Genomic DNA, 14015 nt, shown 5'->3' on the forward strand with positions numbered 1-14015 from the left:
TATCTCATTTTCGGAGGCTAACTTCGAAAAACGGAGAAATTACTTTTTTACCTATGACTCAATCTCTTAAAAAAAAGTTGGTTTGGTCCAATACCCAGCCGAGTGCTGTACAGTGTAGTGATTCCAGTACCTTCATTTATGTATATTGTAACTATCAATACCTTATAAGGAGAAGTGTACATTTTTTTTTATCTAAACCTTAATGGTAGAAGGACGAAAATCGAGGATGTGGTATTAGTCCTTGACATATATTTTTTTCAAAAATAAATATTGGAAATTTCCAAGGATATTCAAGGATAAGATTCTAAAAGGACATTTTCAACAATATTCGTCCTGGTGCAACAAAAAATTATTTTTTTTTGTATTCTACAAAATTTTCCTTTTTAACTGATACCAATATTGTTACTTTACAATGCACCAAATCTTTTAAATCATTTTTTTATTCAATCATATCCCAGAAATTTCAAAGTCCTTTAAAAAATCCTGACGTCAGAGAGAAAAATTAAAAATGCAGTTATACTATATTTGGCTCCTAGTTTTGTGAATATATTGATTTTTTCGTGTGTTTTAAAAACTTATGGTGATTGTCGCACGGTGTAATGTATTCCATAGCTTGTTTTGCCAATTGTATTTACCGTTAGGACACATAATTAACGATTTTGGCATCATTAGCTGCACTTCTGATATAAAAAACACTCAAAAACGACAAATTCCACAAAAGCTTCTGATAAAAGTAAAAAATTTCACAGCTAACTTGCACCTACAATTACAAGCATTGTATACTGTTGTTGTTGGAAAAAATGGTTTTCCTTAAGCAGTAAAAAAAGTTAAATAAAAAAGGTATTTTATAAAATATGTATTATAATCATGGCACAAACAACTATATTATTAACAAAAATCGCAAAATTATTTATTAATAAGAATAAAACGACAAGCGACGTTAATTTATAACTTAAAAAAATTAGTAATAATTCGGCGAACGAAAGAAAAGCCAATTTTGCGCTTGTCCGAAAGCTACTGCGCTGCGTTAAAAGTCAAAATTTGTATGCTACATTGTGGACTGGTTTATAATGAGTATTTTAAGAAAGATATGTGTGGTAAGACAGAGTTATTGGATTTTATAATAATAAGCCATAACTTCAAAAAAATAACTACGACAACAAGTAACATCTAAATTGAATCTTTTTTTTATTACCTGAAAATTTGGATAAATAAGAGCCTAATAACTTTATAACAGAACATTAAAAGTCTATACGGCTAAAGTAGTTTTCTAAGATTTTCAGAAGATGGAGACTTTTGAAAATTTGTAAATAAGTATGATAGCGACTTTTGCAAGAGTTGTTAACATTTGATCCTATTTTTTCAGAATAAAGAAAGATGTATTGTTAGTGGACATGCAACTACCTTAGATACTTAGATACTAAAAATTGAAAAAATTTTACATAGCGCACTTTGCAAATGGACTACTCATAAGATTTAAAGCGTTTGGCTTTTCTATTTTTCTCGTCGTAATTATTCACTTTGTCCTTATGTGCGCCGTAAATGACCACAAAGTCAAATTCAAAACGATTAAAAAGTCAATTGACCTTGTGACCATTTCAAACGAAAATAATTTCCATTGATCCATAACATAAGTTAAGTTGTTGTGTACATTTTCTAATTATAGAGCTACCATGTCAAAGCAAGAAAAGTTGAAAACTGGATCCGCGGATAGTTGGTTTGAAGGATGGTTTAGTCGCCAAAAGATGAAAAGCAATAGTAGTAATGCCACCATGCCTGTTAAATCAAATATAATAGATAATAATGAAGTCATTGACCTGCAAGAGCTTGAAAATAAAATTCGAGCCTTAAGCGCCTCCGAAATAGATTCGAAATTTCTGGAAATTCTTGAAGATATGAATATTCCGAAAGATAAACGTGAACCACTTCTAATGAAAACGCTGGCTGAAAAGCGCAAAATGATATTTATGCACCTAAAAGGTAAGTTTAAAATATTTGTATACATATGTACATCTTTTCAACGGTGAAAGTGAATAGCTTTCAATCGGGGGAATCGCGGACCCGGTCATTACTTATATACCCTTCTAATGAACTGATTAACATTTTGACCAGTTTTGCTTTTTTCTTTTGGTTATTTAATGTTTATAGTTTTTTTTATAAAAGTCTAGCACATCACATAACCAGAACCACATAAATCCAAATCTCAAACTTCGTACAAAAATTATAAAAATTCAAAAACTTTAACAATTACACCCAAAAATATTAAACTTTTTGTTCAGAATTTTTAGAAAAATTCTAGGTGTGCATTTTCGTAGCCCATTAAATTTACGTAGGTAAAAGTGAAAATTTCAAGATGTAAGGAAATCGTGTTGATTTTTAATAATTTTTTTGGCTGACGGTGCTAGGCATTTTCTTCTATATAAAAGGCACTATCCTAATATAAAATTTCAGTGAATTGAACCCCTACTTGTCTTCTTATATTTTTTAATAACCAATCTAAAAACCACACTAAAAGCCCCTTTTCGGATTTTTTTTTATAATAAAGCCACCATTTTTGTTGTAGTTTTTGCTTATTTTATATTTGTGGTTCTTAGTTTTATTGTAAGACTTCAAGATCACACCGAAAAGTGAAATAAATTCGCAGAGTTTCCGTAAAATATATCTGTTCCAAAAGCAGGTTCCTTTTTTTGTCCCACCCGTGACAGAAGAAATAACTCAGATTTTTCATATAAAAGTAAGAAGGAATTTTTTCGTATTTTATCTGTAGCTTTATCAAAATGTAGAATTGTTGAGTTTTTTATACTTAAAGTTAAACAAAAAAGAAAATTTTTTCTGACAAATGTCCCACCCGTGACGGTGGAATCGCCCATATGCAACTGTGCATGTATGTATGCAATACTTCGTTTTTCACATATGCATTATTTCGGGTTTCAACCGAAATTGTACATGGATGCATTATTTAGATTTTTGTTATATGTAAGTGTGCATATGGATAATTTCGTTTTTTCTAACATAAATTACTTCTACTTAGTAAGGGTTATAATAACTAGCGCGGCCTAAGGCCGCCTACAGAGAAAGAAGTTCTACAAATACTGCCGCTAGCACGTAAAAAGAAGTTCTGCGCAAAAATACTTCCGCCCTTCTTTTCCGGCAACACAGAAAGGAGGATTCTACTTAGTAAGGGTTATAATTCCTAAGCGCGGCCGAAGGCCGCCTACAGAGAAAGAAGTTCTACAAATATTTCCGCTCCCCTCTTCCGACAACACAGAAAGGAGAAGTTCTGCGCAAACATACTTCCGCCCCTCTCTTCCGGCAACACAGAAAGGGATAATTCTACTTAGTAAGGGTTATAATCCATAATCGCGGCCCTAAGGCGGCCTTCTGCCTACGTAGACAGAAGTTCTGCACAAAAGTACTTCCGCCCCCTTTTCCGGCAACACAGAAAGGAGAATTCTACTTCGTAAGGGTTATAATCCTTAAGCGCGCCTACGCAAAAAGAATTTCTGCGCAAAAATACTTCCGCCAAAAATACTTTTCCGGCAACGCAAAAAGGAGAATTCTACTTAGTAAGGGTTATAATCCCTAATCGCGGCCCTCTGCCTACGTAGAAAGAAGTTTTGCGCAAAATTACTGCCGACCCCTCTTTTTCGGCAACACAGAAAGGAGAATTCTACTTAGCCTGGATTATAATTCGTAAGCGCGGCCGAAGGCCGCCTACGCAGAAAGAAGTTCTGCGCAAAAATACTTCGGCCCCCTTTTCCGGCGACACAGAAATGAGAATTCTACTTAGTATGGGTTATAATCCCTAAGCCGAAGGCCGCCTAGCCAGAAAGAAGTTCGTTTTCATGTGTTCTAGGTAAATTCATCCCAGAGAACTCATCCCAAAACAACTCATCCCGGAAAATGTAACCCAAAAAACGTCATCCCAATACAAACTCATCCCAGTAAATTCAACCCAATAAATATCGTCCCAATACAAACTCATCCGGATAGAAATTTATACATATGATTATATTGTCATATATTTATATTTTCAGCACAATGTCATTAAATATACTTTTCATTCGTAATTGCTCCACATACATATATACATATAGGCAAAATTTATATCGTGTTTTCAAAAATAAACATTTCGAGCAACATGTTCCAAAAACTCTACAACTAGCTCTTTGTCGTACTTCATTACTACTCTCTCCAATCGAGCTTCATAGTCCACATACTTCCTCTTTTTTTAGGACACTCACGGCCGGCCTCTTGCTGATGAATTTTTAACTCTGTTGTACCCTGTTCTGCTTTTAATAAGTTTATAAGTTTCCAGATGGAGACATGACTGGCTGGTGCACGAACTGAAAAAGCATTGTGCCACCCCTCACAAGCATTATTTGTGCGTGGCTCAAAGTTTTTTACGGAATCGTAATAATTCTATAATAAGTAATCAAACCGAGGCAGCCTACGAACACCACGACGATTAACTTCACCGATCCAAGTTCCCTCATAATAATCCAAGAGTGGATTCAATAATTCTTTGATTATGTCATAAAAGTATTGTAAGCCACAGGGATATCTCCATGTGGAACAAATCGCACACGATCTTCAAAAGTGAAATAACTCAAAATTTGGCATTTTTGAAATCAAGCACTAAAAATGCACACAGAGCTTTTATTTACATTTCAGCAAAATCTGGAGCAAATTTTTGTTATTTTTTGTTGAAAAAACCTAAGATAAAGTCTTCCTTGCCCATATGATTAGCATCTGCTAAGAAATAGTTTTTCTCATTTTCTGACGAACGTGTAATTTCGAGTTGTGTCACTTTTGAAGATCGTGTGCGAAATGCCATCGAATTATGGTTATTTGTGATAAAAAACCCGTATTAAAAAAAAAAAAAAAAAAAATTTTATAGGTCGCGCTGGACGGTTTTTTTTATAAAAAAGCTGATGTTCTAAATTTTTTTATTTTCGTGACATGTTAAAGTGCAGCTAAACATGTTGCTTTTGCAACAATAAAAAACTTTTGTACATACCTATTGATTTGCACATACAAATGTTAATATGTACTCGATGGTATATACTTATACATATACATATGTATGTACTTATACCTGTAATATAGATACATACATACTTATATGTATCACGATGTGCAGTGTGACCAGATGGACGAAAAAGCGAAGCTAAATTCGTTTTTAAAAAAGGTTAGAAAAAGTTATTTAATTTAATTGTAGCGATTTTCTGTAAATAACTTTTTAAATCATTCACATCAAAACACAAAATAGCATCTATCAGACCAATAACGGCAACATAATTTCAATATATGCAAAAACGAGTTCAGTTTAGGATAAGAAAAATGCAAAAGTTTTAATATTTTCTACATCAGAGTACACAAGTATGACACGAAGAAATCAAATTGCAAAATACAGTGAAAAGCAAATTTCTTAGTAAATATGTACATTTTTTAAAAAGTTAAGAAAGTATTTTCTCAAAGAAAAGGTACTTAGCACTGTTATTGTAATATTTCAACGGCATATAGTAGTTTTAGAAATATTAAAGTTTTTATTAATCCTAGTTACTTATTTTCATAGTTCCGATTCGAATTATATTATGAATATTTTAAGTAAAAAAGGTCAGAAAAAAAACCACGAAATCAGATCAAAATTTCTGAGGCTATGGCATTAAACTAAATGTTTATCTGGTCACACTGACGATGCGGATTCTATCATTCTTGTGTATGTACATATTTTTGTATTTCAACAAGCTTTGCGGTGATTATAAAATTGCTTCTCGCACACAAATTAATGCATTTTTTCGCTACTCTGATATGTATATAGTACCAACTTTCGCGTTTTGTATATACTACATACATATGTATGTACGCATTTGTGTTTTTTCATAAATGTCTACATAGCTTGACTGCAGCAGTTGCAATTGTTTATTCATAGAGAAAAGTATACATACATATGTAATAACTCATAAAATAATTTTACTACGAAAATATTGCATTTTATAACAGTACGTACAAAGATGCATTTTTAAATATGCAAAATTCCGACAGCATTTCATCATCTTAAACGAAAAATATATATTTACATCTTTTATAATACTCAAACTGCCCTGCCGTTCGAGNTTTGAGGAGAAAATGCGCTTCGCGAACCAACTTTGTTATTAACAGTTTCCACTCTGCATCGTTCTCGGCCTTTCTTTATAATCAACCTTCTCTTAAGTTACCTCACCCATTCTCACTAATTGCGATCCCATCTTCACATTCTTGTATGCTATCATACTATATGTATGTGGAGCAATTACGAATGAAAAGTATATGGAATGACATTGTGCTGAAAATATAAATATAAGACAATATAATCGTATGTATAACTTTCTATCGGGATGAGTTTGTATTGGGACAATATTTATTTGGTTGAATTTACCGGGATGAGTTTGTTTTTGGGATGAGTTTGTTTTTGGGATGAGTTTGTATTGGGACATTTTGTTTTGGGACGAATTGTAGCGGGATTAATTTGTGGGACCAATTTACATGGGATATATTTACCGGATACCGTTTTCATTATGCATTACTTCGTTTTTCTTATGTGCATTACTTCGGTTTTGAGTCGAAACTGTGCATGTATACATTACTTCGCTTTTCTCATATGCATTATTTCAGTTTTCAAACGAAGGTGTGCATATGCATAATTTCGGTTTTTTCTAATATGCATTATTGCGGTTTTCAACAGAAACTGTGCATGTATGCAATATTTCGGTTATAAACCGAAACTGTGCATATATGCATTATTTCGGGTTTTTCGTATGAATTCTTTCGGTTTTTTTCATATGCATTATTTCGTATGCACAGCTTCCCTTTGCACAATTTCAGGGTGCCCTTTCAATCATACTGCGAAAATTAAAATACATACATACATAGGTTAACACATAGGGTCGCAAGTGAAAATAAAAAAGGAACATGTTTGCCTAGGAAAGCCCCTAAAATTTATGGGAAACAGATACGTTTTCTCATACTGAAATAAAAACATATTTAAAGAGCTTTATGAAGTAAGATTTACAAAAAAAAAAAATCGATCTATGAAGCATTCTTATTTTTTTTTTATTCAGTTAATATATTTTCGAAGGTAATTTGAAAATATGTAAAGTATCGAATTTATCCTGCAAATTTAATTTATAATATTATATTATCCCTTCATTGTCCTGACTAGGCCACCTATTAGAAAACGCTATTTAGACGTGTGTAGAGTAGAGGATAATATGGAAATTGTGTCTAAAAATATTTTTAAATGTAGTCTAAATCAAAAAAAGGTATATAGATAGTTATAAGGGAACAGATCAAATGTAATTGATTCGTCTTCAAAAAAAATATTTCCTAAATTTTATGTTTTTAATTTATTTTTACTAATTACTGTGAAAAATGCATATGTATGTTTGACCGAGTACTTTGAAATAAATTGCAAAACACTTTTTAAGTTTAAATTTTAATTTATTGCACAAAATATAAAAGGTTTGCGTATCTCCGTTTAAGGACGGTCCTGACGACCGTTGCTGGGTTGGTGGTCGATGAAAAAGTGAACAAATTTTCAGTCCGTTTATTATCATTTCTTAGTTTGTCTCATGATACAAAAAAGAAGGTAGTTTCATTACTACTATTTTTTGATTATAAAGCAGATTTTTGATATTTCTCCAGATGTAAACATTAAGCATAGCTTTGCCACACTGAACTTTTTTGAAAAGGGAGATTTTTTATGAAATATTTGGGACTTAATAGAAGAATATAAAAAATGCCAAGTTGATGTGATCGATAAACAAGTTTGAAATTTTTTATTAAGCATTTAAGATCATTTAAAGAATAGCAATCTAATAGAGATGAGTAAATAAAAAAAATCCAGTTTTGCAACTTTATTTATTAAAAAGCTTTAGATGGTAATAAATAATTATTTTTTTCTTAGGCCATTTTATTTTAAGCGAAATAAACAAATTTTAATGACATGAAACAAACATTAATATAGGTTGTAATTTTCTTAACATTTTTGCAGATATTTAAATTTTTGCTCTCTATTTTTCTGTTTAAGTATCTTATTCTAAAAAAAGGTTCTCCAAAAAAATAACATTTTAGCATTTTTGCATCTAATATTACTTTGGTATTGATTAGAAAGTTGTAAATATATAATTTGGAGCAATACTAAGTAAATAGCCATTCACTTTGATCAAAATCGAGTTAGTTTTCTCCAAACATTTCAAAAACTGTAAACATCGGAAAGTAGATTTATGTATGTTCATAAAATAGGAGCCATCATTGACAATGAATATCTAAACTCCGAAAAGATAGTCGCATCTGGTATGCTGACGGCTCTAAGATCGGCCATGGTGTCAGAGTAGGAATTTACGGTATTCAACTCAGATGGCTGCTTTTGACACGCGGTCAGTCGGGGGTTTATGCCATTGAATTATGTCTCACAGCAGGTTGGCGTTACTCGCACTCAAATTCCACGAGCTCACCTAGACAGCGAAGTCACGAGCAATGACGTAGCATATATTCCCTCCAGAATGGGAACTGCACGGGAACACATAGCACGAGGGTCATCTATTGCTCTGCGATGGAGGTACATTTAGTGTAATCTGGATATACAGAAAGTAAATACGCTAAATCCTTTATCAACGTGAAGAACAAATCCGATCCTTCTTCTTAGAAGATACGAAACAAATTAAAAACTTACTTGGTAGTTAATTTGACTCCAAACTAACGTTTGCGAAGCACATCGACATTATTGTGTCCAAATCCTTCGGCGATGGTTGGCTTTATAATAAATACACATTTAATAATAAATAATTTTTGCGGTGGGCAACATATTTACCGGTTTTTAATTTCACGGAAGTCGTTGGTTGCTTTTGTTGAAAATATGAAGACGTATTTAGGAACTTAAAATTTCCTGACTGCTCGCAACAAAGACAAATTTTCTGTTTATTTTGTAATTCTTTTTTTTTAACAAAAATTTTTGGGTATTAGGTATGGTAGCATGAAATGTCACAATCTGCTTAATTGTCAGGTAGTCAATATGGCGCCCGAAATGTGACAATGAAACTACCTTCTTTTTTGTATCATGGTTTGTCTTATGTTTCGTTGTAAGCCTGGGTTGCAGTAAATAGTGTTTTTTATAAAAACTGTTTAGGTAGTTGATGGTCCTGCGGCTAGAGAGACGTTGCAAGTATAGGTTTTGGTTTCCACAGCATGGATTAGACACATTGCATCTTTGCAAGGGTGGCAGGTAAATCTGGTTTTTCTTTTTGAATTTATTAAGTTTGGTACATATGTAGCTTACACAATGGCCGGTATTATGAGCACACGGATTTGAAAGCAGCTAAAAACTGTTGATTTCTCTTTCTCTAGTCACTTTTGATTAAAATCTATAAGGTACAGACATCGGTCTTTTACAATTTTATTATATGTATAGAATTAAGCATGAGAACAGCAGAATAGCGAAAGCACATAGTTGCACTGACGGTCCTTTCGGCAAGGGTAAAGCAGTTGAATATATAAGTACATACGTACATATGTCCTACCTACTAGACACCTGCATGAATGCCAAAAATTGGCTTCATGAATCACTCACAAAAAATGTCAGCTTCGAACTCATTCAATTCGTTCAAATAAATTGCAGACCGGATGGTTTGAACGAACATTTTATGAAAAGAGCGGTAGTATGTCTCAGTTCGCTCATAAAATATATCGTCACCTGATATGCAAAAACATCGTAACATCGTAAATGAAATGGAAAAAGTCGTGACTAATATTTAATTTTTTTTTCATAAAATCATGTGGGGAGTTTTAATTCGATGAAATTCATCAAATAAATCAAAACGCGAAGTTGAATTTTTTATTAGTGAATAACTCAGTGAGAGGGGAGACTAGTATGTTTGCATGTATGCATTTATATAAAAAAAAATATTTATTGATTCAAAAATGGTGGGTAGACACTGTGGCCAATGGTAAAGTTCGTTTACCACCTCTGCACGGTTGTAGGCCATGCAGAGTCCGCAAAATGCTCCGGAAGCAGTGTCCGGAGGATGCATCAGACTAGGCCGAGCATGCTTTGAAGTGCCATCTAATCAAAACTTAAGAAAGTTCAATTACATGGCAGTTGAGAAGTGCATGTGCAAAAATTTCATAAATTGCATAAAGGAAATTTTTGCACATGCAGCAGTACATAGCATGTATTTAGGCGCCTGGTGTTAGCAGACGCGCCTAAAAAATTTGTTATGATTTTTTGTATTTCAACGATGATGTTTGTTTCGTCTTTTTGCATTTCAGGAACGATATGAAGTGTCAGCTTCGAACTCATTCAATTCATTCAAATGAATTGCAGACCGGATTGTATGAAGGGAGCGGTGTTACGTCTCAGCTCGCTCATAAAATATATGAAAGTGGGTCATTCGAGTGAAACAAATCATTGCAAAGTGAATTTGACGTGCATCAGCTACAGCGGTGAAAATTTAAAATCTGAGAATTGAAATAAGCGCCTACATATATTTTGTAATTCTATTTTTATTTTAAAATCCATACGTTTGATGTTCCATGTGCGTTTTATTGGAAACAGGACCTTAAAATTAAAATTAAGCTCTCAACAGGCAGACACCACCAGCGCTCTTGATTTTGTCTTCAGCCTTTTTCGAAAAGTATTTGGCCTTAACAATAACGGGCTGCTTGGGCAAATGTTCATGACCCAACAATTTGTAGTCACCGAGTTGCACCAAATGTATGACTGGCGCCTTGTTGCTCTTCTCTTTTTGCAGTTCAGCTAATTTATCAGCTCCAACCAGCGACCACAATTTGTCCAAATTGATTGTTGGGCAGAATTTGTGCTGGCGACGCAAGTGGAAGTTTCTCATATCAACTTTACTGAAGTAACCGGGATGGTATTTGTCGAAGTTGATGCGATGATGGTGCATACCACCAGTGTTACCGCGACCACCAGGATGCTTGCCAATGCGACCATGACCGTGGCTCACATGACCACGCAGCTTTCTGGTCTTCTTCTTTTTGATGTTCGACATCTTGAAACTTTTCGAAAAATATACATACATACAACTTCAATATGGATGTAAGTTGAGCAAACATATGTACATATGTACATACACTCCAATCAAAACCGAGTGCATGTACGACATTTTATTACTTACAGTAACATAACTGTTTTAATAATAAGCGGATTGCCTTGAAATTTTCAGCAATTGACCCTTATTATCCAAAGAATAAAGCCTAGTATATAGAAAAGCTAAGGTTAAAGAAGAAACAAGTGATTCGCAGCAAAAGCCTACGGCAACTGTATTCACTCAGTTTTGAACTTTTCTGTTTCGGGACTTTTGAAGGTCGATACCACCAGGATTGTGGAGACTCCCCTGTTTTTAATTGCGATTTTCATAAGTCCGAGAAAGCTCTCTACTGAGTTTTCAGTGATTTCGCTTGGAATATTATCCCATTATAATTTTACTCGCATCCAACGTACTTCCATGTTACTCAGAGCTCGCTTGTATTATGCCAATCCTATCTTGACCATAGCGCAAAATTTTTCGATGGCGTTGAGATCTCGCTCTCGTTGATCCTCGTTCGCACACTATGGGCAACGTGAGCAACACATGTGCGAGATGCGGTAACCAATCCGAGTGGAGCCTTGGGACCCCCGTCCCAGCAAAGGGTTGTGCGCTGAGTTTGAGACCCGCCACGTAAAAACCACTTCAAGTGAGGAAGCAAGGCAAAGCCTCGGATGAGACCGCCCCCTTATGATGACGACCACGGAAAACGTTTAAAGGACTACGATTTGAGGGCATGCACCTGGAATGTCCGGACCCTTAATGGGGAAGGTGCCTCTGCCGGCTGGTTGATGACCTCGTAAGGACAAAAGCTGACATCACCGCCATCCAAGAAATGCGTTGGATGGGGCAAGGCAAGCAATGTCTGGGGCCTTGCGACGTCTACTACAGCTGCCATGTAAAGGAGCGCGAATTCGGAGTTGGATTTGTGGTGGGAGAGAGACTCCGTCGCCGAGTACTGTCGTTCACTCCGGTGGACGAGCGTCTAGCCATAATCCGCATCAAAGCGGAATTCTTCAACATCTCGCTCATCTGCGCCCATGCCCCGACGGAAGAGAAGGATGACGCATCCAAGGATCTCTTCTATGAGCGCTTGGAGCGCACGTACGAGCGCTGCCCCCGTTATGATATCAAAATCGTGCTTGGCGCCTTCAATGCCAGGGTGGGCAAGGAAGGGATTTCGAACCACCGTCGGAAAATTCAGCCTACACGACGAAACGTCCGACAACGGATTGAGGCTGATCGACTTCGCCGGGGCCCGAAACATGATAGTATGCAGTACCAGGTTCACGCATAAAAAAATCCATCAAGCTACGGGGCTGTCTCCGGATCGAAAAACGAGAAACCAAATCGATCATGTTGTGATAAACGGAATGCACGCTTCCAGTGTTGCAGCCAAGATACACACCACTATGGGACTACAGCGGCCAAAAGTAGTAAAAACAGATAAGCGAATTCTGAAAAAATAATTACGCAGATGCATAGCAAAATATTCAGGTAACCCAAACCAAAAAGAATTTTGGATGAAAATGCATATTTGCAATCATGATATCAGCTTAAAGTAGGAGCAATGCGAAAAAATAAATTTGTAATAAAAGCTTTTCATTTTGTCGCAAGTAATTTGAATTAATTTTTCCACTTGTGCGGATNTCAGGTAACCCAAACCAAAAAGAATTTTGGATGAAAATGCATATTTGCAATCATGATATCAGCTTAAAGTAGGAGCAATGCGAAAAAATAAATTTGTAATAAAAGCTTTTCATTTTGTCGCAAGTAATTTGAATTAATTTTTCCACTTGTGCGGATATATAAAAAGCCAATCTGATTGATGAGCTGTTTTTGAATATATCTGTGGTCAAACATTGCTGTAAATTTTTGTACATCTTCTGAAATGTATAAAACAGTTTACCTTGAAATTCTACATAATTTTGTGAGTGTAAAATTTTTCGAGTGCTTACTTTAAAGAGGGATATTTAAAAAGCACCTAGGAAGCGATCTAAATTATACTTAGGACAAGTAAACATTAAATATGCGTGTCATATCTCAAATAGTTCCAGCTGCGAGGAACTGCGAGTTTAGCTTCTATTCTTCCTTTTATAGACCCACCTCCTGTAAAGTTTATTGAATTTTTATTGTAGAGCAAAAAGGAAAGACTCTGATATGTACATAAAATGAATAATATGCAATATAAAGTGGAAGTTAAAGAAGGTGTAGATATTAATGACTCGCCAATCTATTACTCCCAATCAACGTTCAGCCAAAAATGAACGTTTCTCTGGACGGGATCCGTTTTCGATGGCAAGAGTCCTGCTTGCCTTAGCTCAGCTTTTGTTGTATAAATTGTAGGTAAAATTGAAAGTTTCAGTGTAAATACATATCGTGCACATAATTTAGTATACAGGTATTGTAAATATTTTCGCTTTGTCATTTTTAAAATGAAGAAATAGGAACCTATTTTAGAAATAAAATAAGTGTGCCTGTTCATTTAGGAGGTGGGCGCCGTAATAAGAACCTCTTTATTATCTTCCAAGTTGGAAAATTTTGGCTTAAACGAGCAGGACACACCGAATTTCATCAAAAAAGATTTTTTTTTTAAATTGCGCCTGTTTTTCTAGAATTACTGGACGATAATGTAAACCGATTTTGACGATCTTTCAGATTTAAGCTTTTCTCATAAAAACCAGCATATGCTCTGAATTTCATCAAAATCGGATAACATTTACTATTTCCACCCACAAGAGTTGTGGGCGTGGTAGCGCGTTGAATTTTACAATTTTCCACATTTCTTCATTCCTAAGTGCCGAACAGTCCTGATCTATTGTTTTTATTGGCCAAATAATAGACATAAGAACGATTATGAGAAATNTCCTGATCTATTGTTTTTATTGGCCAAATAATAGACATAAGAACGATTATGAGAAATGTAAA

General features: G+C 34.7%; 2 protein-coding genes across 5 annotated transcripts in view; one reads left to right on the forward strand and one right to left on the reverse strand.

The window, feature by feature from the left end:
• Positions 1-14015, forward strand: part of dia (diaphanous related formin 1) — a 151096-nt gene that overhangs the window by 48273 nt on the left and 88808 nt on the right. For 2 of the 4 annotated variants that reach the window (XM_017613009.1, XM_017613008.1), the window contains exon 2: positions 1667-1980. In XM_017613009.1, the coding sequence (XP_017468498.1) occupies positions 1674-1980 (307 nt within the window). In that variant the 5' untranslated portion in view covers positions 1667-1673. Of the gene's footprint in view, positions 1-827; positions 841-936; positions 1098-1666; positions 1981-14015 lie in introns of those variants that run through there. The other 2 variants (XM_017613007.1, XM_017613010.1) reach the window with 2 other exon arrangements.
• On the reverse strand, positions 10527-11064 carry LOC108360643 (60S ribosomal protein L27a-like). The gene has a single exon (XM_017613011.1). It carries the CDS (start codon positions 11049-11051, stop codon positions 10611-10613), a length of 441 nt encoding a protein of 146 aa, XP_017468500.1. The 5' UTR covers positions 11052-11064; the 3' UTR covers positions 10527-10610.

The sequence above is a fragment of the Rhagoletis zephyria genome, unplaced genomic scaffold (assembly GCF_001687245.7).
Source record: "Rhagoletis zephyria isolate East Lansing unplaced genomic scaffold, Rhagoletis_zephyria_1.1 Rzeph_scaffold_00600, whole genome shotgun sequence".
Classification (NCBI taxonomy): domain Eukaryota; kingdom Metazoa; phylum Arthropoda; class Insecta; order Diptera; family Tephritidae; genus Rhagoletis; species Rhagoletis zephyria.